The sequence below is a fragment of the Aegilops tauschii genome, chromosome 5 (genome assembly GCF_002575655.3).
Source record: "Aegilops tauschii subsp. strangulata cultivar AL8/78 chromosome 5, Aet v6.0, whole genome shotgun sequence".
In the NCBI taxonomy this organism is placed as follows: Eukaryota; Viridiplantae; Streptophyta; class Magnoliopsida; order Poales; family Poaceae; genus Aegilops; species Aegilops tauschii.
In genome coordinates, this window is record NC_053039.3 from 482,327,938 (window position 1) to 482,351,178 (window position 23,241).

At 48.0% G+C, this 23,241-nt stretch overlaps 3 protein-coding genes across 5 annotated transcripts in view; 2 read left to right on the plus strand and 1 right to left on the minus strand.

Moving 5' to 3' along the window:
- Positions 1 to 789: 789 nt before the first annotated feature.
- LOC109777394 (cytochrome b5) lies at positions 790 to 2,200 on the plus strand. Its single transcript, XM_020336035.4, has 3 exons — positions 790 to 1,074; positions 1,585 to 1,651; positions 1,744 to 2,200. The coding sequence occupies exons 1-3, from the start codon at positions 988 to 990 to the stop codon at positions 1,995 to 1,997; spliced, it is 408 nt and encodes a 135-aa protein (XP_020191624.1). The 5' UTR covers positions 790 to 987; the 3' UTR covers positions 1,998 to 2,200.
- Positions 2,201 to 2,360: 160 nt separating this feature from the next.
- LOC141022147 (uncharacterized) overlaps positions 2,361 to 23,241 on the plus strand; it is a 35,574-nt gene continuing 14,693 nt past the window's right edge. The window contains exons 1-3 of one of the 3 annotated variants that reach the window (XM_073498209.1): positions 2,361 to 3,176; positions 3,299 to 3,387; positions 3,499 to 3,637. In XM_073498209.1, the coding sequence (XP_073354310.1) occupies positions 3,618 to 3,637 (20 nt within the window). In that variant the 5' untranslated portion in view covers positions 2,361 to 3,176; positions 3,299 to 3,387; positions 3,499 to 3,617. The remainder of the gene's footprint in view (positions 3,177 to 3,298; positions 3,388 to 3,498; positions 3,638 to 23,241) is intronic. The other 2 variants (XM_073498210.1, XM_073498211.1) reach the window with 2 other exon arrangements.
- LOC109777393 (COBRA-like protein 3) lies at positions 4,131 to 7,654 on the minus strand. The gene is made up of 6 exons (XM_020336034.4): positions 7,137 to 7,654; positions 6,468 to 6,547; positions 5,784 to 6,240; positions 5,191 to 5,350; positions 4,822 to 5,102; positions 4,131 to 4,737 (listed from the first exon to the last, which is right to left on the minus strand). The coding sequence occupies exons 1-6, from the start codon at positions 7,234 to 7,236 to the stop codon at positions 4,442 to 4,444; spliced, it is 1,374 nt and encodes a 457-aa protein (XP_020191623.1). The 5' UTR covers positions 7,237 to 7,654; the 3' UTR covers positions 4,131 to 4,441.

Sequence of the window (23,241 nt, forward strand, 5' to 3'; positions counted from 1 at the left end):
TTGTGGTCGACGATAGAGATACCACTGAAAGGGGTTGTGAAAACACGCAGATCTAGGGGGCGCTTTGCGAATGTTTCAAGACGTGTGTGCGACGCGTGCCTATGGCGGAGGTCCTCGACGCAGAGTGAGCGGCAGCGCTAGGGTTGCCGTCGCAGGATCGGGCGGGCGCGCTTGCACGCGTCGTTCGTCTCCTACTCACGGCGCACGATTGGGAGAGGAGGGAGGAGGCGTTGGTGGCCTAGCGATGCGGAGGTGACCCAACATGGTGGGGGCTGCGCGAGCGGCTCCTCTTAAATACACACTGTTGATATAATTATGGTGGTTCCGTACATTTTACTCTTAAATATACACTTTTGCTTGTGATATGACAAGAAAATATTGTACTTTGTACCATGGTCATTTCCTCTTTTAATCATATCAATCAAGATTTATACTCCTCCGTTTCTAATTATAAGTCCTTTTAAAGACTCCATCATGGACTACATGTGGATGTATATAAATATATTTTAGAGCGTAGATTCATACATTTCGCATTTTATGTAGTCCATAGTGGAATCTTTAAAACGACTTATATTTAGGAACGGGGGAATGTGTTTTTTATTGTATGTACGATTGAACACCAATCTGTTCTTTTTTTTTTCTAGCAAACATCCCTCTGTTCCTGCCCATCAGACAAAAAAAAACTACCTCTGCGGGATATGGGCCATCAATTTGGCGGGGTTGCTGGCGGGCTGTGACGACCCATTATCCTAGGCCCACGAGGCCTAAACCCAACCCCCAACTCCCCGAAATCCCCACCCAAGGCAGTTCTTCTTTCTCTGCAAGGCAAGCGGCGGCAGATTGAAGAACAGATACCTGGTCCAGAATCCAGATACCCACCCTCCTTCTTCCTCTGCAAGCCGGGGCAGATTCACCCACTCTGTACAGCAGTATTCCCTCGCCCCCGCCCTCGCCCCTCGCCGATCGGACTGGGAAAGCGAGAGCGGGATGCCGACGCTGACGAAGCTGTACAGCATGAAGGAGGCCGCCCTCCACAACACCCCCGAGGACTGCTGGATCGTCGTCGACGGCAAGGTAGCGCCGCCGCTAGCGCCCCCCTCGTACCCCTCGCTGCCGATCTGGCTTCAGCAATAGTGCCCGTAACATCGGTAGGTAGGTTGGTAGGTAGGTAAGGTGTATGGACGCGCTTCGTCGTTGCTAGTTGGGCTTCGACCCCCGCCCGTAGCCTGTTCGACCGAATGCCTGGGAGATCCCGCGCTCGCTTTGTTAGTGAGAAGGCTGCAGGAATCGAGACCGAACGTCTCTGCGAGTGGCGTGGCCTGCTAGTCTAGGCACCAATACTGGGTGGTGGCAATGCAAGGTTTAATCCTCATGGTCGTGGGACAGTTGTGCTGGGGTATCTTATTTGTGGAGGTTGCTTTCCTCTGTTGAAAGCAACCACGGCAGATGCCTCTGTTGAGGGCTTTGGAACAAATAGAATTTGTGTCAGCAGAGAGTAGATAGGCATTACAATACTACTTGGCAATATGTTCCCCTACTCTGATTGTGTGGCGAGCTCATGTCCTGTTGATGAATACAATGCAGATTTATGATGTGACCGCGTATTTGGATGACCATCCTGGGGGTGCTGATGTTCTGCTTGCCGTGACTGGTACTGCTTCTCTCCTCCTGTTTTCATGTTCTTTTTCAACGCATTTTATTTTCTCTTAGGCTGTCTGCTCATGTATGATAATACGTTTGAAGGTATGGATGGCACCGAGGAATTTGAAGATGCGGGCCACAGCAAGGATGCCAAGGAGTTAATGAAGGATTACTTCATTGGGGAATTGGACTTGGACGAAACACCTGACATGCCTGAGATGGAGGTTTTCAGGAAAGAGCAGGACAAGGACTTCGCCAGCAAGCTGGCGGCTTACGCTGTGCAGTACTGGGCCATTCCGGTAGCAGCAGTCGGGATATCAGCCGTGGTTGCCATATTGTATGCACGAAGGAAGTGATGACTGGTTATAGGTTGATTGAAGAACCATTTTGGGGTAACCAACACATTTATAGCTGGTTATGGATGGAGAGATTATGTACTTCTGTCCAAAGGGGAAGACATTGAGCCCTTAGGTACTTGAGTCAAATATTTGTCCACAAAATTGGTGGTACTATTTTATCAATATGTCATTCTATGGATGGATTCATTTCAAGACCTGAACCATGTGTGTGATGTAAACCCTCTTACACCTTGAGGCAGCTGCTGGCACAGATTTCTTCCATGCCATTACTGCTTCTATATTTCTTGTTTTCGTGGGATGCGCCACAGTACTGCTATATCTGAATATTGTGATTTTTCAATCTCTCACTTGCTCCTGAATAACCCTGAAGACTTTTGTGTAACTTGTTCTTTCGTAACTTTCAAGATGCAAACTGGAATTTGTTGGCCCCTCCTTTTGAGTCGACATTTGTTGAAAGCTTCCCGTGCAAGCATTTCGTCCATATATTTTCCTATTCGTTTTTCTTCCCCTTGTGTCACCTCACATGGTGTAGATAGTTGGGCAGTAGACTTCAGACAGATAGCAGGTAGCTTTTGACGCCCCCTCTCTTGATATTTCTGAGTTGAAGAAATTTTATCATGTGCTACTGTTGTGCTTAGTAACCTAGGACCTGGGTTTGACGCAGTCTCTATGCATTGCATTGTGCAGAGTAAGGCTTGCCTCGTATAATCTTTTCCCAGACCTCACCTGGTGTCAGAGCTTCTAGCACTTGGTCTGTCCATTTTTTTTTTACTGCTTAGTAACCTGGAAATGTACACCTTACCTGATAGTATTGTGCAGAGGTCTCACTTGGAATGGATGGCGTTGCTTGAAGGCGGAGCAAAAACCAGCATGTGGAAGGTGGTGCTGATCTTCTCAACCTGGGGCTTGCTTGCAACTGCAACCAGCCAACAAACCAACAGCTACGGGTGAACCATCTCTCTGATCCTTCCACTGCACTGCATCTTTGACTCCTCATGGGTATATATGCCAGGCCATAGGCAGCATATGTCCTCTGATCTCTGGGACTCGGCAGAGGCAACACCATGAAACTTCCAAGCCGAAGCAATAGCATGGCTCCCCCTTCAACAATGGCTGGTCATGCTTCGCTGCAGATGAATATGTTTCTGAGGGCTTGGAAACAGCGTCCTTCAAAAGGTAAATTGTTTCCAGGATTTCTTATGCTGCTATATATCCTGACGTGTTCTGTAATTTGTAGTAACGTTGTTATGTTTCGGTTTCTTTGCTCTGAATGATTCTAGTTCCTCTTGTTTGATCAGTAATGTTGTCTGATGATTATTCATGGAAGATGTTTTCTAGATCATCGAGGAGATCTGCTTCCCAGTTCCACTACTTGAATGAAATATGGGTAAACGCAGTCAGATGTGTACAAACGGCCTGATCTAAAACAGAAAATTCATTTAGCGCCGTCAGTCTGTTCTCCAAACTAACTGCTGATGAGCATACCATTTTCTTTCAGAAGAATGAAAGGTAGACGGGCATATCTTGTTGCCGTCAAAATGGTGCTATTTGGGGGCAAAACGGCGCAGCATACTAGCAGCTTACCTCTTTGAATTCAGAAGCAACCCGTTAAACATAATGATCAGGAAGGCAACCTGGTAAGTAGCAAGCACGCCCATTTACTGCTTCATGATTGCAATTTTCCAAGTTCATACAATGTGCAGATAGAGAAGAACTCTTTCATGCCTTTTTTGCTGGAACTTTCTATATCAAAAAGGGACAGACTAGGGGGAGTTTCGCTGCAATAGAGATCTTTCGTAGATGGATACCGATATGATCTTATGCAAGGGATGAGAAACGATGTAGTAGCATGCCCTAGTAAGAATCCTGAAAAGAGCCGACAGAGAACTCTTTCATGGAGCATGCCTTTTGTGCTGTACATTGTAAGTAGTAGTTTTGTGATCTTAGGCACGTCTCTGTTCAGCCTAGCCTGAGTACTGTCGCGTGCTTCTTTTGATTTGTGTTATTTCTAGCACTTGCTTCAAACATAAGGGGGGCCAGGAAAAACAATGCTAGATTGTTATCTCAACCAACAGCATCTCTCGGTTTAACAAATTGTACAAAACATTATTATGTAACCCATACAATCACTACAAGAAAGGCAGTCATATGATTCAATTAAAATGTCTGCGTCTGCTATAAAATACAGAAGGTGCAACCATAATTACCTAAATTCGAGTAACTAAGTTCACCAAAGTTTCATGGCCAGTATATACCAAAACAAGAAACACATTTTCAGCCCTTTTTAACTTACAAAACACACACACTTATCAGCTTTCCTCAGCGCGGCACCCGCGTCTTCTATGCAACAGTGGAATTGAATGAACAAATGACCTGTTGCCGCGCACCTCGTGGAACATGACAGCGCCTTGAAGCTCGCTGAATCTCTTGGTCTCGTTTCATCATACGTAATAAGCCAGCAAAGTAGCCAACGCAGTCCAGAACACCAATAGTGGGAGCGTCCATGGTTGTTTTGTCAGAGGGCTTGCACTAGGCAACCATGGATAGTCATCGGGAGACGGCATGACACAGTTATCACCATTGAAGTACACACGCCGTGGAAACGCCCATCCTTTTTGGAAGGTGAAAGTCTCTGAGTCCTTCCGCATGAGTAGTTCTGACTGCGCGTTTCCAAGCGGACCAGCTTGATTGAGCAAATCATTGTAGAACTTCATTCCCCAGAACATTGCGGTGTCATCTGAAATGGGAGGGATAAACACGTCAGATAGGAGGCACATCTCTAAGTCAGAAACTAATTAAAATAGTTCACAAGGTGACTTACTTATGCGGCCTCCATATGGGGTAAGTGGCTTATAGTTGAAGCTGAACAGCTTTGTGATATTATCGAAGTTAGGATGCTGGGCAACCATGTTCCAGTCTGTATAATTCATGCGGTAGTTGAAGTTTGTGATGGTGACTTTCACTCTCCAGTAGTCCTTGTAGTTGAGCTTCACATGCCAATGGATTCTTATCGGGCACATGTGGGAAGTACATTGGACAAGAGGCTGGCCGGTTAATTTGCCAGGGCCATTGATGGCAGATTGCAAATAAGGCGAATTGTCACTGTAAAATGGATAGGATTAGTAAGGAATTTGCAGAAAGTTGGAAACTTAATAGGAAGCATAGTAAACAGTAATGATTATTAACTCACTTTACACAGCTTCCTGGACGAGTAATGTTGTTTTGGCAGCCGCAAGAGCACGTTGGGCAGTTCACAATAGTGTCATTATAAAACGATGAGAGAGATACACAGCAGGTTGGAGTCTTCTGAGCAAGGAATTGGGAGTATGTGCAGGTTACATTCCACGACACTGCCAATAGTGAATTTCTTTGGTTAATACCCACTAAATAAAGAACATTAAAAGCAATAAAGCATAAAAACTATATGCAACCAATCTGATGTTTCCTGCATTTGACATGCATTATTTGCAAGTGAACAAAACTAGTTAAGATATTATCAGGCTTAGCGGTGGTTTACTTTAAAATAAATATCAGCTAACATCAATCCTAGGTGATGAACTCATCTCCTCTCGAAAATGAATCACTTCCCGTTTCAATCCTTTCAATCTTTCACTAATCCTACACATATTATAACATAAAATTCATTCACAATTAAGGAGCACAAACATACAAAAGTGGTACTAAGATGTGTTTAGCTCAATTAGTGTAACTTGCTAATGCATTTGCGCAAAGTATTAAAGCAATATAGAGCAAGCAGTGAAGAGCAATGAGTGGGCAACTTACTGAGAGCTTGGGTTACCCTGCGCCCGTCTGACGAGTAATACTTGGTAGGCCTGCCAACAAGAGCACGCCCACATGTGTACCCTGGACCTGGGGCCCTAAGGGTGAAGTTTTTCGGCATCTTAACCGTCTTATTGGTAGTCCCAGCAAGACCTACACTAATCTGGAAGGAGGATGCTGCATTTCCTGGGTCCTGGTTAAATGTCTTTATAACTCCTGCCTTGCAACAATTAGCAATTTGCTGGTTGAATGGGGTGCCCGGAAGAAGATCGACAATCGTTGGATCTCTCTTGCAGCAATGGGGAGGGGCACTCTTGAATTTGGAGCAATCACCCTGCTCAGTAGCCTGAGCCCCCACCATCGACCAGATGACCTCTTTCTTTGCCCACGACCACCCCAGCTGCCACCCAGGTGCAGGTATGTGTCGGAACTGCTGGTAGTTAAACATTGTGACTGTTGCCTGCACATGACAAGTTTGGGAAAAAAAGATCATGATCCAAGTAGAGGTGACCGGATATCCAAAATCTGCTGGTAATTGCACTTGGTGGCTACTATATTGTTTGTGGCAAAGTTTGTGACCAACTATTAGCCATGCTACTTGTCAAGGTCAAATCATGAGCTAATATATAATAGGCTAATAGGTTGAGATGGAAGACAGAGCTGTTGATGTGAAGAGGTGCTACTTACAACATAACCATCAGGAGTCCACGAAATAATATCCCATTTTATGGTGATGTTGCCATTTGGATCCAGCGAATCATAAGCCTCTGCGTGAACAAACAAACAAAGGGTGCATAGATCAGATACTCATATGGAAACAAACTAAAGAAAGAAGTTCAATCGACATGCTAGATGCACTCTATGTTACGGAGTACACCATAATTGCAGTTTGCAGGATCTATCCGCTGGATACTTTCTAGCAGCAAAACAATTGGTCGACATGTTTTTTACTGATTCGCTTCCCTCCTGGACAGATCTATCGCCACAGAGCTCGACACGAGCAAGTGTGAACAAGAATCAGCAGAATGGCAGCGGGGAAGCTTGACAGATCGCTCGTCCCACAGATATGGATAGCTTCCTAATTTGGCTTCAGAATGCGGACAAGCTCGAAATGAACGGACAGAATTAACCCGGTGGGATCAAAATTAGAAGCCACCGACACCGACAGCACTAACTAAACTGGAATGGGCATTTGACCCGCGCGCAGAGCAGAACCGTGCGACCGCCTTGATCTCAGCGATGCTCCGCGGCGATCGGGATCCGTATACCGAGTCGCCGGCTCCCGGCACGACGACGAGGCACGAGAAGGAGAGAGAGGAGGACCGGGCGGGCGGGAAGGAGGGGAGCTAGCCGAACCTGTGGTGGCCGGTGCGGAGAAGAAGAGCACCGCCGCGAGCAGCACGGCGCAGCAGGCCGCGGATCTGGAGCTCCCGGCGACGCCACCAACCGGCGCCATTTCCTGCCCCGCTACTCCTCCACCGACACTCTCCCGCAGCCGCACCTACCCACCCACCGATCCCCGCTCCGCTCTGTACGGCGAGGAATGCGGCCGCGCCCGCCGATGAAGGGGGGAGCTGGAGATCTGAGGCGACTGAGCAGGTGGTGGTGGAGGAGGAGGGAGTGGGACTTAAAGCATGTGCGGCCGCGGCCGTCTCCCCAGTTTTTACAGCGACGAGACGAGACGCGCTCCGTCTGCGAGTCTGCTCCCTCACGGACGCTTCCTTGCGCGCCTCGGTGGGAATTATATCGCGGGGAGGGGGCTCCCTTTTTTTTTCTCTCCCGCGGATGTGACGGCCCAACCTCCGAGGTGGTTCGGACGGAAATGCCCTCCGCTCGTACAGCTGTTCCCTATTGGGCGATGGATGTCACTCGTCGGGAGCTGGGACAGGGACTGCGACCTCTGCCCCGGCCATGGCGCTCGGGAGTGGGGTGTTTGGATGTCTGTTCCGGAGATCATTCTGCATGAGCAAAACTTTGCTAAATCTGACAAAGTCGGATGCCAAAACATAGCACATGTTTGAAACAAAAGCACTACTAGCCATGCTCACTTCTGCATCAGCAAACTTTGCTAAATCTGACAAAGCTTGGTGTCAAAATATTTCTCCCTCCGTTCCTAAATAATTGTCTTTTTAGAGATTTCAAATAGACTATCACATACGGATGTATATAGACATATTTTAGAGTATAGATTCACTCATTTTGCTCCGTATATAGTCACTTATTGAAATCTTTAGAAAGACAAATATTTAGGAACGGAGGGAGTACTAAAACTTAACCCTTAAGCCCTAAACTGTAAACCCGTAAAAGCAAACGAAATTTGATAAAACTTGGTGAAACTTTGTAAAACTTAATATTACAACTATCAAATTTTATATATTCGAAGCTTGGTAAAAATTTAAAAAGGTATCTAAATGCATTCAAAATTGATCTTGTTCGAAAGTGCTCATTGCAATGAATACGCAAACAAAACTTAATTTGGACTTTTGGTTTAAAAGATGCAATAGATTCAAAATTTGAGATAAGATGAAAAAGCATGGAAGGTGGGGTGGATGATACATGCAACTCTGGCAAAAGCTGTCATGCATTGACCCTGGTGCAACGATTAAGGGCTAACGACACAAACTAGTGCATCAATCTTGAAGCAAAATGGGTGGGCACATGCATGCATGCCCCGGACGTGCATGTCCCTGCGAATTACCGACACAGCTAGGGCCATGCAACCTCCCCCCCCCCCCCCCCCCCCCCCCCCCCGCGCCGCCGCTTAGGATATGCATGCACCAGTTTCTCGACTAATATTGCAACCACGTCGATCGAATTTGATTTCAATGATGCAAACATTGGTTCTAGCCTTACCAAACATATGTGTCAAACAAAAAGCTTCTCATAGAAACCAACTTCACAAAGTACTGCCAAACTTGGTTGCCCCGAAGTTGAGACAAACGGTGTTGATTGTCATACCCACATAAAACACCAAGAATGTTGATGATATGCCGGTTCAGTCTTTCGGAGGTGCTCATAGGGGTAGGTTGTGCGTGTGTGCGTTCATAGGGATGAGTGTATGCGCGTGTATATGAACGCTTGCGTCTGTACTGTGTTCAAAAAAAGACATCATCGCCGTACTTGGGATGACTCACACCTCCACCACTGCTCTGCCACCAAATTGTTGTCTTGCCACTCAAGGCGTTGCCCTCGGCATTCTCACCTCCACCTAGGGGTTGTTGCCCCATGTCACCTTTCTGTAGCCTCGTGTCCATATTAGCTGGAGGATGCGACTCACCACCCTATAGCTCTGCTCCTAGAGCCACCATAGTGCATCTTACCGTGGAAGGGTTGCATATGGGTATCCAGCGCGTCCATCCTCCGATCCAGCACAGAGCAACTGTACCCACAAAGACATCTCTTGTGGTTGTTGCCTAGCTTCAATTGTCGCATTGCCATTGAAGATGGCAGTTCCTTTAGAGGTGAACCTTGTTGCGGCCACATAAAGAGACTGCTACTAGGTGCTGCGCCACACGAAGCCAACGCGTTGGGGTAGAAAGAGTGCTTTGAGATCTAGAAAGACACATGTCATCTACTCAAGAGGGGCTAATTTGATCAAGAAAAAGACTTGGTCTTGTAGTTTTTTTTTCCGTTGGGTCGAGGACAAGGACTGCAACCTCCTGGATTTGGTGGTGGAGGACATTGGGAGAGAGCCAAATTTTGTACTACCGACAAAGCTTGACGTCAAAATGCTAGATATGCTTTGAACATAACTTGGCCACATTCAGTTCCGCATCAACAAACTTCACTAAATCTGACAAAGTTTGATGACCTAATATTAGACATGTTTTGCACCAATGGAATATGGTTTGCAATGGCCCACGAATTGGGTTTGAGTTATCATACACAATGTGTCATACAAAAATTCAACTCCACAAAGTAGTGACGAAACTAGGTTGCCCGTAAGGCGAGGGAAACGGGAAAGTTGATGGCAAAGACATCATCACCGCATTTGCAGTGACACACACCTTCACCGACGATTTGTCATTAGACCGTTGTCTTGCTACTCAAGGTGTTGCCCTTGTCATTCTAACCTGCACCGGGGGGGGGGGGGGGGGGGGGAGAGAGGGGGGGGGGCAATTGCCATATGTCACCGATCTGCTCCTTTTCTTCAGTCGTCGGTCTTGAAAGTAGGTTCAAATCATCCATTTTCGTCCTTGTGGATCACCGGAGTACGTATGGGAGTACACACGTCGGGCATCCGAAGAGCCCCTTTAAGTTCTCGGCCTTTATCAAATGCCTTATTATTTTCACACCACACCTCGGGTTGAAGTTTTCCCCGCGCGGCGGTGCTTTCGTGCAGCCGAGCTCCAATGCCGGACTGCAATTGAGGTGACGTAGACCACTTCGGTCTTGAAAATATTGAAGGAGTTTAGCCAACTGAGTTGTACGCCAACAAAAAGTCTTCCGTGCAGCCAGCCGCTCGCAGCCAGAACTTGCCATGGACGGGAAGAGAAGGAGACGAAGAGTGGAGTGGGCTTTGACAGCGGTTTAGAGTTCGTCTGGAGTGGGGCCAGTGTAGGCCGGTCCGACGTGGCAAGCGTGCTCAGTCGCGGCTGGGTCACCGTTTTGTAATTGAATACTGACTGGGCCGTCCGTTCGATCAGTTTGGAAAGCCCGGTAGTAGATGTCCTTAGCGCCGAGTCCTAATGCATATTTCGTCACAACTGTTCTCTCCAACCACCGACATATGAATCTTGATAAGACGAAATTTTCGTCTTGTCTTGATGTGCTAAATTTGTTCTTACTTTTTTCTGAAAGAAAATTGTAAGAGAAAAGCCCTACATGTTTTCTAAAAAAAACCTACATGGTAAATACACAGGTGTAAAAATTCGAACATAGTTGATGGAGTTGTACATTCACTTCGGCGGCCAAGTGCGCCGGTGCTACATTCGGTCACAAACATATTAGACCGTTAAGCATCTACAGTAACATGTTTGCCACTGACCGTATGAGCAATTCCAACGGCCGATCCAAATGGACGGCGATTTCGTCCGCTTTTTCTTCGTTTGGATCGGCTGCCCGCCCGACGTCCGCTCTGTTTTTGATATGGGTCGGCAGCGCGCCCAATGCGCCGACCCATATGTGCAGGCGTGGCCGGCTGGCCGCCCAATTTTACATTGATTTTGCATTCAAACATATTTGTGAAATGAAAATGTTTAACAAGCCAAATAGTCTGGCCGCCCAAATAAATAGTATAGTTTTACAAGCCAAATACAAATAAAAATGTTTCACATAGTTTTGCAAACGAATAAAAAAAGATACATCTATTGGTTGCCAACATGAGTCCACGTATGCTCAACCAAATCATTTTGCAGTTGCACGTGAGTTTCCCAATCACGCATGTCTTCATGAAACTGAGTGAACTGCTCAAATGTTGCCGCTACTCCATGCTCAGGCACAACATTCTCACCCTGAAACTGAAAGCCTTGATCGTACAGATGTTTCGGGCGCTCGTCTTCTACGATCATATTATGCATGATCACACAAGCAGTCATCACCTTCCATAGTTTCTGCGTGCTCCAAGTATTAGCAGGATACCGAACGATGCCCCATCGAGATTGCAAAACACCAAAGGCACGCTCGACATCCTTCCTAGCACTCTCTTGCTTTTGGGCAAATCTTTTCCTTTTTTTCTCCGACAGGGTTGGGTATTGTCTTGACAATAGTGGTCCACTGAGGATAGATACCGTCACCCAAATAGTACCCTTTCTCGTAGTTGTGGCCGTTGACAGTAAAGTTCACCGGTGGGCTGTTGCCTTCGGCAAGCCTAGCAAACACCGGCGAGCGCTGAAGCACGTTGACATCATTGTGTGATCCAGACATGCCAAAGAAAGAGTGCCAGATCCAGAGATCTTGAGACGCCACGGCCTCTAGTATGACAGTGCAAGCCCTGACATGTCCCTTATACTGCCCTTGCCAAGCAGAAGGGCAGTTCTTCCACTCCCAGTGCATGCAGTCTATGCTGCCAAGCATCCTCGGGAAGCCCCTGCTGGCATTCATCGCCAACAAACGGGCTGTATCTTCAGCTGTCGGCTCTCTCAAGTACTCAGGGCCAAACACAGCAATCACAGCCTTGCAGAACTTATACAGGGACTCTAGGCATGTAGACTCGCTCATACGGACATACTCGTCAATGAGATCACCGGGCACTCCGTATGCAAGCATTCGGATGGCGGCAGTGCATTTCTGATAAGAGGAGAAACCAATCTTGCCGACGGCATCCTCTTTGCACTCGAAGTAGTCATCATAGCCGACCACTCCCTCTCTGATATGGTTGAAAACATGCCTACTCATACGGAACCAGCGGCGGAATTTGTGATGTTTGAACAACGGGTTTGTTGTATCAAAGTAGTCCTTCCAGAGAAGGAAATGCGCGCTCTCTCAGTTGCGATTCAACGCCGGAAGGTGGCCCGGAATGGAGCCACGAAATAACGGACGCTGGCTGTTGAGGTGGTGATGGACCAACTGTTGGGAATCGTAGCATAATTTTAAAATTTTCCTACGTTCACCAAGATGCATCTATGGAGTGTACTAGCAACGAGGGGAAGGGAGTGCATCTACGTACCCTTCTAGATCGCGAGCGGAAGCGTTCCAATGAACGTGGATGACGGAGTCGTACTCGCCGTGATCCAAATCACCGATGACCGAGTGCCGAACGGACGGCACCTCCGCGTTCAACACACGTACGGTGCAGCGACGTCTCCTCCTTCTTGATCCAGCAAGGGGGAAGGAGAGGTTGATGGAGATCCAATAGCACGACGGCGTGGTGGTGGATGTAGCGGGTCTCGTGCAGGGCTTCGCCGAGCTACTACGAGAGAGAGAGAGAGGTGTTGCAGGGGAGGAGGGAGGCGCCCAAGCTGTTGTGTCCTGCCCTCCCTCCCCCCCCTTTATATAGGCCCCTGGGGGGGTGCGCCAGCCCTGGAGATGAGATCCAGGGGGGGCGGCGGCGGCCACAAGGGGGGAAGGGGTGCCTTGCCTCCCAAGGCAAGGGGGAACTCCCCCCTAGGGTTCCCAACCCTAGGCGCATGGGGGGAGGCCCAAGGGGGGCGCCCCAGCCCACTAGGGGCTGGTTCCCTTCCACTTTCAGCCCACGGGGCCCTCCGGGACAGGTGGCCCCACCCGGTGGACCCCCGGGACCCTTCCGGTGGTCCCGGTACAATACCGATAACCCCCGAAACTTTCCCGGTGGCCGAAACTGGACTTCCTATATATAATTCTTCACCTCCGGACCATTCCGGAACCTCTCGTGACGTCCGGGATCTCATCCAGGACTCCGAACAACTTTCGGGTTTCCGCATACATATATCTCTACAACCCTAGCGTCACCGGACCTTAAGTGTGTAGACCCTACGGGTTCGGGAGACATGCAGACATGACCGAGACGCCTCTCTGGTCAATAACCAACAGCGGGATCTGGATACCCATGTTGGCTCCCACATGCTCCACGATGATCTCATCGGATGAACCACGGTGTCGAGGATTCAATCAATCCGTATGCAATTCCCTTCGTCAATCGGTATGTTACTTGCCCGAGATTCGATCGTCGGTATCCCAATACCTTGTTCAATCTCGTTACCGGCAAGTCTCTTTACTCGTACCGCAATGCATGATCCCGTGACTAACGCCTTAGTCACATTGAGCTCATTATGATGATGCATTACCGAGTGGGCCCAGAGATACCTCTCCGTCACACGGAGCTACAAATCCCAGTCTCGATCCGTGCCAACCCAACAGACACTTTCGGAGATACCCGTAATGCACCTTTATAGTCACCCAGTTACGTTGTGACGTTTGGCACACCCAAAGCACTCCTACGGTATCCGGAAGTTGCACGATCTCATGGTCTAAGGAAAAGATACTTGACATTGGAAAAGCTCTAGCAAACGAAACTACACGATCTTTTATGCTATGCTTAAGTTGGGTCTTGTCCATCACATCATTCTCCTAATGATGTGATCCCGTTATCAATGACATCCAATGTCCATAGCCAGGAAACCATGACTATCTGTTGATCAACGAGCTAGTCAACTAGAGGCTTACTAGGGACACTTTGTGGTCTATGTATTCACACATGTATTACGATTTCCGGACAATACAATTATAGCATGAATAATAGACAATTACCATGAACAAAGAAATATAATAATAACCATTTATTATTGCCTCTAGGGCATATATCCAACAGTCTCCCACTTGCACTAGAGTCAATAATCTAGTTACATTGTGATGAATCGAACACCCATTGCGTCCTGGTGTTGATCATGTTTTTCTCTAGGGAGAGGTTTAGTCAACGGATCTGCTACATTCAGGTCCGTGTGCACTTTACAAATATCTATGTCTCCATTTTGAACACTTTCACGAATGGAGTTGAAGCGACGCTTGATATGCCTGGTCTTCCTGTGAAACCTGGGCTCCTTCGCAAGGGCAATAGCTCCAGTGTTGTCACAGAAGAGAGTCATTGGGCCCGACGCATTGGGAATCACCCCTAGGTCGGTAATGAACTCCTTCATCCAGACTGCTTCCTGTGCTGCCTCCGAGGCTGCCATGTACTCCGCTTCACATGTAGATCCCGCCACGACGCTTTGCTTGCAACTACACCAGCTTACTGCTCCTCTATTCAAAATATACACGTATCCGGTCTGTGACTTCGAGTCATCCAGATCTGTGTCGAAGCTGGCGTCGACGTAACCCTTTACGACGAGCTCTTCGTCACCTCCATAAACGAGAAACATATCCTTAGTCCTCTTCAGGTACTTCAGGATATTCTTGACCGCTGTCCAGTGTTCCTTGCCGGGATTACTTTGGTACCTTCCTACCAAACTTACGGAAAGGTTTACATCAGGTCTGGTACACAGCATGGCATACATAATAGACCCTATGGCCGAGGCATAGGGGATGACACTCATCTCTTCTATATCTTCTGCCGTGGTCGGGCATTGAGCCGTGCTCAATTGCACACCTTGCAATACAGGCAAGAACCCCTTCTTGGACTGATCCATATTGAACTTCTTCAATATCTTGTCAAGGTATGTACTCTGTGAAAGACCAATGAGGCGTCTTGATCTATCTCTATAGATCTTGATGCCTAATATATAAGCAGCTTCTCCAAGGTCCTTCATTGAAAAACACTTATTCAAATAGGCCTTTATACTTTCCAAGAATTCTATATCATTTCCCATCAATAGTATGTCATCCACATATAATATGAGAAATGCTACAGAGCTCCCACTCACTTTCTTGTAAACACAGGCTTCTCCATAAGTCTGTGTAAACCCAAACGCTTTGATCATCTCATCAAAGCGAATGTTCCAACTCCGAGATGCTTGCACCAGCCCATAAATTGAGCGTTGGAGCTTGCATACTTTGTTAGCATTCTTAGGATCGACAAAACCTTCCGGCTGCATCATATACAACTCTTCCTTAAGGAGGCCGTTAAGGAATGCCGTTTTGACGTCCATCTGCCATATCTCATAATCATAGTATGCGGCAATTGCTAACATGATTCAGACGGACTTCAGCTTCGCTACGGGTGAGAAAGTCTCATCGTAGTCAACCCCTTGAACTTGTCGATAACCCTTAGCGACAAGTCGAGCTTTGTAGATGGTCACATTACCATCTGCGTCCGTCTTCTTCTTAAAGATCCATTTGTTTTCTATGGCTCGCCGCTCATCGGGCAAGTCAGTCAAAGTCCATACTTTGTTTTCATACATGGATTCTATCTCGAATTTCATGGCTTCTAGCCATTTGTCGGAATCCGGGCCCGCCATCGCTTCTTCATAGTTCGAAGGTTCACCGTTGTCTAACAACATGATTTCCAGGACAGGGTTGCCGTACCACTCTGGTGCGGAACGTGTCCTTGTGGACCTACGAAGTTCAGTGACTTGATCTGTAGCTTCATGATCATCATCATTAACTTCCTCCCCCGTCGGTGTAGGCACCACAGGAACATTTTCCCGTGCTGCGCTACTTTCCGACTCGGAAGGGGTGACTATCACCTCATCAAGTTCCACTTTCCTCCCACTCAATTCTTTCGAGAGAAACTCCTTCTCTAGAAAGGACCCATTCTTGGCAACGAAGATCTTGCCTTCGGATCTGAGGTAGAAGGTGTACCCAATAGTTTCCTTAGGGTATCCTATGAAGACGCATTTTTCCGATTTGGGTTCGAGCTTTCCAGGTTGAAGTTTCTTGACATAAGCATCGCATCCCCAAACTTTTAGAAACGACAGCTTAGGTTTCTTCCCAAACCATAATTCATACGGTGTCGTCTCAACGGATTTAGACGGTGCCCTATTTAAAGTGAATGCGGCAGTCTCTAAAGCATAACCCCAAAATGAGAGCGGTAAATCGGTAAGAGACATCATAGATCGCACCATATCCAATAGAGTGCGATTACGACGTTCGGACACACCATTTCTTTGAGGTGTTCCAGGCGGCGTGAGTTGTGAAACTATTCCACATTTCCTTAAGTGTGTACCAAATTCGTGACTTAAAATTCTCCACCACGATCTGATCGTTAGAATTTTATTTTTCTGTCACGTTGATTTTCGACTTCACTCTGAAATTCCTTGAACTTTTCAAAGGTTTCAGACTTGTGTTTCATTAGGTAGACATACCCATATCTACTTAAATCATCAGTGAGAGTGAGAACATAACGATATCCTCCGCGAGCCTCAACACTCATTGGACCACACACATCGGTATGTATGATTTCCAATAAGTTGGTTGCTCGCTCCATTGTTCCGGAGAACGGAGTCTTGGTCATCTTACCCATGAGGCATGGTTCGCACGTGTCAAATGATTCGTAATCAAGAGACTCCAAAAGTCCATCTGCATGGAGCTTCTTCATGCGCTTGACACCAATGTGACCAAGGCGGCAGTGCCACAAGTATGTGGGACTATCGTTATCAACTTTACATCTTTTGGTATTCACACTATGAACATGTGTAACATCACGTTCGAGATTCATCAAAAATAAACCATTGACCAGCGGGGCATGACCATAAAACATATCTCTCAAATAAATAGAACAACCATTATTCTCAGATTTAAATGAGTAGCCATCTCGAATTAAACGAGATCCAGATACAATGTTCATGCTCAAAGCTGGCACTAAATAACAATTATTGAGGTTTAAAACTAATCCCGTGGGTAGATGCAGAGGTAGCGTGCCAACGGCGATCACATCGACCTTGGAACCATTCCCGACGCGCATCGTCACCTCGTCCTTCGCCAGTCTCCGTTTATTCCGTAGTTCCTGTTTTGAGTTACAAATATGAGCAACCGCACCGGTATCAAATACCCAGGAGCTACTACGAGTACTGGCAAGGTACAGATCAATTACTAGTATATCACATATACCTTGGGTGTTGCCGGCCTTCTTCTTGTCCGCTAAGTATTTGGGGCAGTTCCGCTTCCAGTGACCACTTCCCTTGCAATAAAAGCACTCAGTCTCGGGCTTGGGTCCATTCTTTGACTTCTTCCCGGTAACTGGCTTACCGGGCGCGGCAACTCCCTTGCCGTCCTTCTTGAAGTTCTTCTTACCCTTGCCCTTCTTGAACTTAGTGGTTTTATTCACCATCAACACTTGATGTTCTTTTCTGATCTCTACCTCAGCTGATTTCAGCATTGAATATACCTCGGGAATGGTCTTTTCCATCCCCTGCATATTGTAGTTCATCACAAAGCTCTTGTAGCTTGGTGGAAGCGACTGGAGGATTCTGTCAATGACCGCGTCATCCGGGAGATTAACTCCCAGCTGAGACAAGCGGTTGTGCAACCCAGACATTCTGAGTATGTGCTCACTAACAGAACTGTTCTCCTCCATTTTACAGCTGAAGAACTTGTCGGAGACATCATATCTCTCGACCCGGGCATGAGCTTGAAAAACCAGTTTCAGCTCCTCGAACATCTCATATGCTCCATGTTTCTCAAAACGCTTTTGGAGACCCGGTTCTAAGCTGTAAAGCATGCCGCACTGAACGAGGGAGTAATCATCAGCACGCTGCTGCCAAGCGTTCATAACGTCTTGGTTCTCAGGGATTGGTGCTTCACCTAGCGGTGCTTCTAAGACATAATCTTTCTTGGCTGCTATGAGGATGATCCTTAGGTTCCGGACCCAGTCCGTATAGTTGCTGCCATCATCTTTCAGCTTGGTTTTCTCTAGGAACGCGTTGAAATTGAGGACAACGTGGGCCATTTGATCTACAATACATAGTGTAAAGATTTAGACTAAGTTCATGATAATTAAGTTCATATAATCAAATTATTTAATGAACTCCCACTCAGATTGACATCCCTCTAGTCATCTAAGTGAAACATGATCCGAATTTGACTAGGCCGTGTCCGATCATCACGTGAGACGGACTAGTCAAGATCGGTGAACATCTCCATGTTGATCGTATCTTCTATACGACTCATGCTCGACCTTTCGGTCCTCCGTGTTCCGAGGCCATGTCTGTACATGCTAGGCTCGTCAAGTGAACCTAAGTGTATTGCGTGTGTTCCGAGGCCATGTCTGTACATGCTAGGCTCGTCAACACCCGTTGTATTCGAACGTTAGAATCTATCACACCCGATCATCACGTGGTGCTTCGAAACAACGAACCTTCGCAACGGTGCACAGTTAGGGTGAACACTTTCTTGAAATTATTATAAGGGATCATCCTACTTGCTACCGTCGTTCTAAGCAAATAAGATGCAAAAACATGATAAACATCACATGCAATCAAATAGTGACATGATATGGCCAATATCATCATGCTCCTTTGATCTCCATCTTCGGGGCACCATGATCATCTTTGTCACCGGCATGACACCATGATCTCCATCATCATGATCTCCATCATCATGATCTCCATCATTGTGTCTTCATGAAGTCGTCACGCCAACGATTACTTCTACTTCTATGGCTAACGCGTTTAGCAATAAAGTAAAGTAATTTACATGGCGTTTATTTAATGACACGCAGGTCATACAAAATAATAAAGACAACTCCTATGGCTCCTGCCGGTTGTCATACTCATCGACATGCAAGTCGTGATTCCTATTACAAGAATATGATCAATCTCATACATCACATATCATTCATCACATCTTCTGGCCATATCACATCACATAGCACTTGCTGCAAAAACAAGTTAGACGTCCTCTAATTGTTGTTGCAAGTTTTTACGTGGTTTGTAGGTTTCTAGCAAGAACGATTCCTTACCTACGTATGACCACAACGTGATTTGCCAATTTCTATTTACCCTTCATAAGGACCCTTTTCATCGAATCTGTTCCGACTAAAGTAGGAGAGACAGACACCCGCTAGCCACCTTATGCAACTAGTGCATGTTAGTCGGTGGAACCTGTCTCACGTAAGCGTACGTGTAAGGTCGGTCCGGGCCGCTTCATCCTACAATGCCGCCGAAACAAGAAACGACTAGTAGCGGCAAGAAGAATTGGCAAACTCAATGCCCACAACTGCTTTGTGTTCTACTCGTGCATAGTAACTACGCATAGGCCTGGCTCATGATGCCACTGTTGGGAATCGTAGCATAATTTTAAAATTTTCCTACGTTCACCAAGATGCATCTATGGAGTGTACTAGCAACGAGGGGAAGGGAGTGCATCTACGTACCCTTGTAGATCGCGAGCGGAAGCGTTCCAATGAACGTGGATGACGGAGTCGTACTCGCCGTGATCCAAATCACCGATGACCGAGTGCCGAACGGACGGCACCTCCGCGTTCAACACACGTACGGTGCAGTGACGTCTCCTCCTTCTTGATCCAGCAAGGGGGAAGGAGAGGTTGATGGAGATCCAGCAGCACGACGGCGCGGTGGTGGATGTAGCGGGTCTCGTGCAGGGCTTCGCCGAGCTACTACGAGAGAGAGAGAGGTGTTGCAGGGGAGGAGGGAGGCGCCCAAGCTGTTGTGTCCTGCCCTCCCTCCCCCCTTTATATAGGCCCCTGGGGGGGTGCGCCAGCCCTGGAGATGAGATCCAGGGGGGGGGGGGGCGGCGGCCACAAGGGGGGAAGGGGTGCCTTGCCTCCCAAGGCAAGGGGGAACTCCCCCCTAGGGTTCCCAACCCTAGGCGCATGGGGGGAGGCCCAAGGGGGGCGCCCCAGCCCACTAGGGGCTGGTTCCCTTCCACTTTCAGCCCACGGGGCCCTCCGGGACAGGTGGCCCCATCCGGTGGACCCCCGGGACCCTTCCGGCGGTCCCGGTACAATACCGATAACCCCCGAAACTTTCCCGGTGGCCGAAAATGGACTTCCTATATATAATTCTTCACCTCCGGACCATTCCGGAACCTCTCGTGACGTCCGGGATCTCATCCGGGACTCCGAACAACTTTCGGGTTTCCGCATACATATATCTCTACAACCCTAGCGTCACCGGACCTTAAGTGTGTAGACCCTACGGGTTCGGGAGACATGCAGACATGACCGAGACGCCTCTCTGGTCAATAACCAACAGCGGGATCTGGATACCCATGTTGGCTCCCACATGCTCCACGATGATCTCATCGGATGAACCACGGTGTCGAGGATTCAATCAATCCGTATGCAATTCCCTTCGTCAATCGGTATGTTACTTGCCCGAGATTCGATCGTCGGTATCCCAATACCTTGTTCAATCTCGTTACCGGCAAGTCTCTTTACTCGTACCGCAATGCATGATCCCGTGACTAACGCCTTAGTCACATTGAGCTCATTATGATGATGCATTACCGAGTGGGCCCAGAGATACCTCTCCGTCACACGGAGCGACAAATCCCAGTCTCGATCCGTGCCAACCCAACAGACACTTTCGGAGATACCCGTAATGCACCTTTATAGTCACCCAGTTACGTTGTGACGTTTGGCACACCCAAAGCACTCCTACGGTATCCGGAAGTTGCACGATCTCATGGTCTAAGGAAAATATACTTGACATTGGAAAAGCTCTAGCAAACGAAACTACACGATCTTTTATGCTATGCTTAAGTTGGGTCTTGTCCATCACATCATTCTCCTAATGATGTGATCCCGTTATCAATGACATCCAATGTCCATAGCCAGGAAACCATGACTATCTGTTGATCAACGAGCTAGTCAACTAGAGGCTTACTAGGGACACTTTGTGGTCTATGTATTCACACATGTATTACGATTTCCGGACAATACAATTATAGCATGAATAATAGACAATTACCATGAACAAAGAAATATAATAATAACCATTTATTATTGCCTCTAGGGCATATTTCCAACACCAACACGGCAGCCAATATCTCCTCCTCGTCGTCGGACGACGAATCGTCGGAGTCGCAAAGGAAATTGTGGAAAAAGAACTCGTCGGCGGAGTCCATTTAGTACCTTGGCAAACTGTCGAACAGCTTGCGGGCGTCGACGAAGGAGACGGCCGGCGAGGGGAGTTGCGGCGCCCACAGACCAGCTAGCTGCCCTGCCGGCGTCCGACGAGCGTGCCGGTCGGATGTGGCAGGGGCGGCGAGGCGGCTTCTTGGAGACGGGCGGCTGTGTGGTGGGGGAAGCGGCGGTGGGAAGCAGTTTGCTCCCCGGCGGCAAAACGGCGGCGGAGGGCGACGGGGGGGGGGGGGGAGGGGGCGGCGTTGCTGGGCGGATGTGGAGGCGGCGGCAGCTGGAAGAGTCGCCGGAAAAAATGGGCGGCGGCGGCGGTGATGGAGGAGGCGAGAGTAGTGCTTTGTTGGCCGCAGGGTGAGACGGGAGGCCAATGTGCCACAGACCAGCGGGCCCGGGGACAGGAGTAGGCGAGCGCGCGCGCCGGCACGTGTCCGCGCCGATGCAAATCAGGCTAAAAAATGGGCCAGAAATGGGTCGCCAGCGGACGAAAAACGGACGCGCGTCCGTTTGGGTCGGCGCGTTGGGCCGCCTTTTGTGTCCGCGCCGACCCAAACGGATGGCCGCGGATGAAATGGGTCGCTCATTGGAGTTGCTCTAAGTAAGCGAAAATAATTCCTTGGTGTTGCTCACGACACGTGATTCGTGATGCCCATCCGACCAGATTTAACTAAATTCCTACCGACACACTGCGTCATATGGAAAACACGACACCTCTGGGAAAAGGAGAAGCAAGAGGATTCGCGGACACACTTGTCTCTCAGTCGCTCTGAAACACCGGAGGGTAGAGATAGCGATGCGCCATGCACGGACAGCAAAAGCTCCGATGTGCCGTTCCACTTACTCGCTAATAATTTGCTGGGCCTTCGCCGTTCCACAGGACTCGAGCAGCGTTTGATCCCGTCAGTCGCAGCCGCGGCCTGCCTCTGTCGGTCCGCAGACGCGAGGGGCAAAGCCGGAAACGCCCGATCACCAGCAATCGTTTGGGAGCTTCATTAAACTAATGGCGTCGGGGTGGTGCCTGCCACGAGGGTCGAACCCACACATGCAAGCCGACACCTCGGGGGAATAAACGCACGGTGACACAGCCCCCCTCCCCCCTCTTTCTGTCGGTGGCGGAGACGAGAGAGAAAAAAACGAGGCCACTGATTAACAGCGGTGCGCGCAACCTGCAGACTAACGCCGTAGGCCCCCCGTCGCCGTCGCCCCGGTTGGTGCCCGTTACCTCGACGTACCAACAACCAGCCCATCGCGTGAGTTGTTGTGACCATGCCATTAGCATTAATAATTAGCAAATTCGGCAATTGTTTTTCTGGTTCCTGGTTTCTGGTGTTGTTAATCAGTTTCCAGCCAGCGTCGAGATCTCCAGCTGTGTGTGTGTGTGTGTGTGTGTGTGTGTGTGTGTGTGTGTCCGGCTCTAACTAACTTTGCTCATGGACATGTTCAGCGTTCATTTGTTAATTTGGGAGCATGAAATGGATGGAGCTTATTGTAGCTGAGGCTGAGGGTGACCACTATGGTGTGGCCCGCGTGTCAGGGATTGAAGGGAATGAGGCGGTTGCTTGGACGTCCGCATGGTTGAATAGTTTTTTTAGGCTGCATGGTTGATTAGCTTTTTTTAGGGAAGCATGGTTGATTAGCTTGGAGGTTGGATGTGCATGCGGCCTGCAAAAGAAAATTCTCTGCGCTGGAGTTCGGCACTGAACTGGGCCAGGCCAACTCCAACGCCGGGCTCTCCAAACTGAGGCCTCCTTTGATTTGAAGAAAATTTATAGAAATTCTACATAATATGTTTTTTTAGAAAAAAATCCTTAAGAGTCCATTTGGTTTGTAGGAATAGAATCTTATTCTATGAAGGAATTCTTCACATTTCATAAGAAAATAAACTTTAGTCTGGACTCAATGAAAAAATCCCTATCATTTGAACCAAATGGCATCTCTTTTTCTGCTTCTATTCATAGGATTTTAAATACATGGCATTTCAATTTCTACAAGTTTCATATTCCTACGATATTCCTACTATATGAACCAAAGGAGAGGCTTACAGTAAAAAATAAAAATGAGTCCAGACCA

Bases quoted from the DNA above. Each gene is read 5' to 3' on its own strand.
- LOC109777394 (XM_020336035.4), top strand. From the start codon at position 988: ATGCCGACGCTGACGAAGCTGTACAGCATGAAGGAGGCCGCCCTCCAC. The intron at 1,075-1,584 runs GTAGCGCCGCCG...AATACAATGCAG, and splicing joins GGATCGTCGTCGACGGCAAG to ATTTATGATGTGACCGCGTA. The intron at 1,652-1,743 runs GTACTGCTTCTC...ATACGTTTGAAG, and splicing joins TGTTCTGCTTGCCGTGACTG to GTATGGATGGCACCGAGGAA.
- LOC109777393 (XM_020336034.4), bottom strand. From the start codon at position 7,236: ATGGCGCCGGTTGGTGGCGTCGCCGGGAGCTCCAGATCCGCGGCCTGC. The intron at 6,241-6,467 runs GTAAGTAGCACC...TGTCATGTGCAG, and splicing joins GGACTCCTGATGGTTATGTT to GCAACAGTCACAATGTTTAA. The intron at 5,351-5,783 runs GTAAGTTGCCCA...CACTATTGGCAG, and splicing joins CAGGGTAACCCAAGCTCTCA to TGTCGTGGAATGTAACCTGC.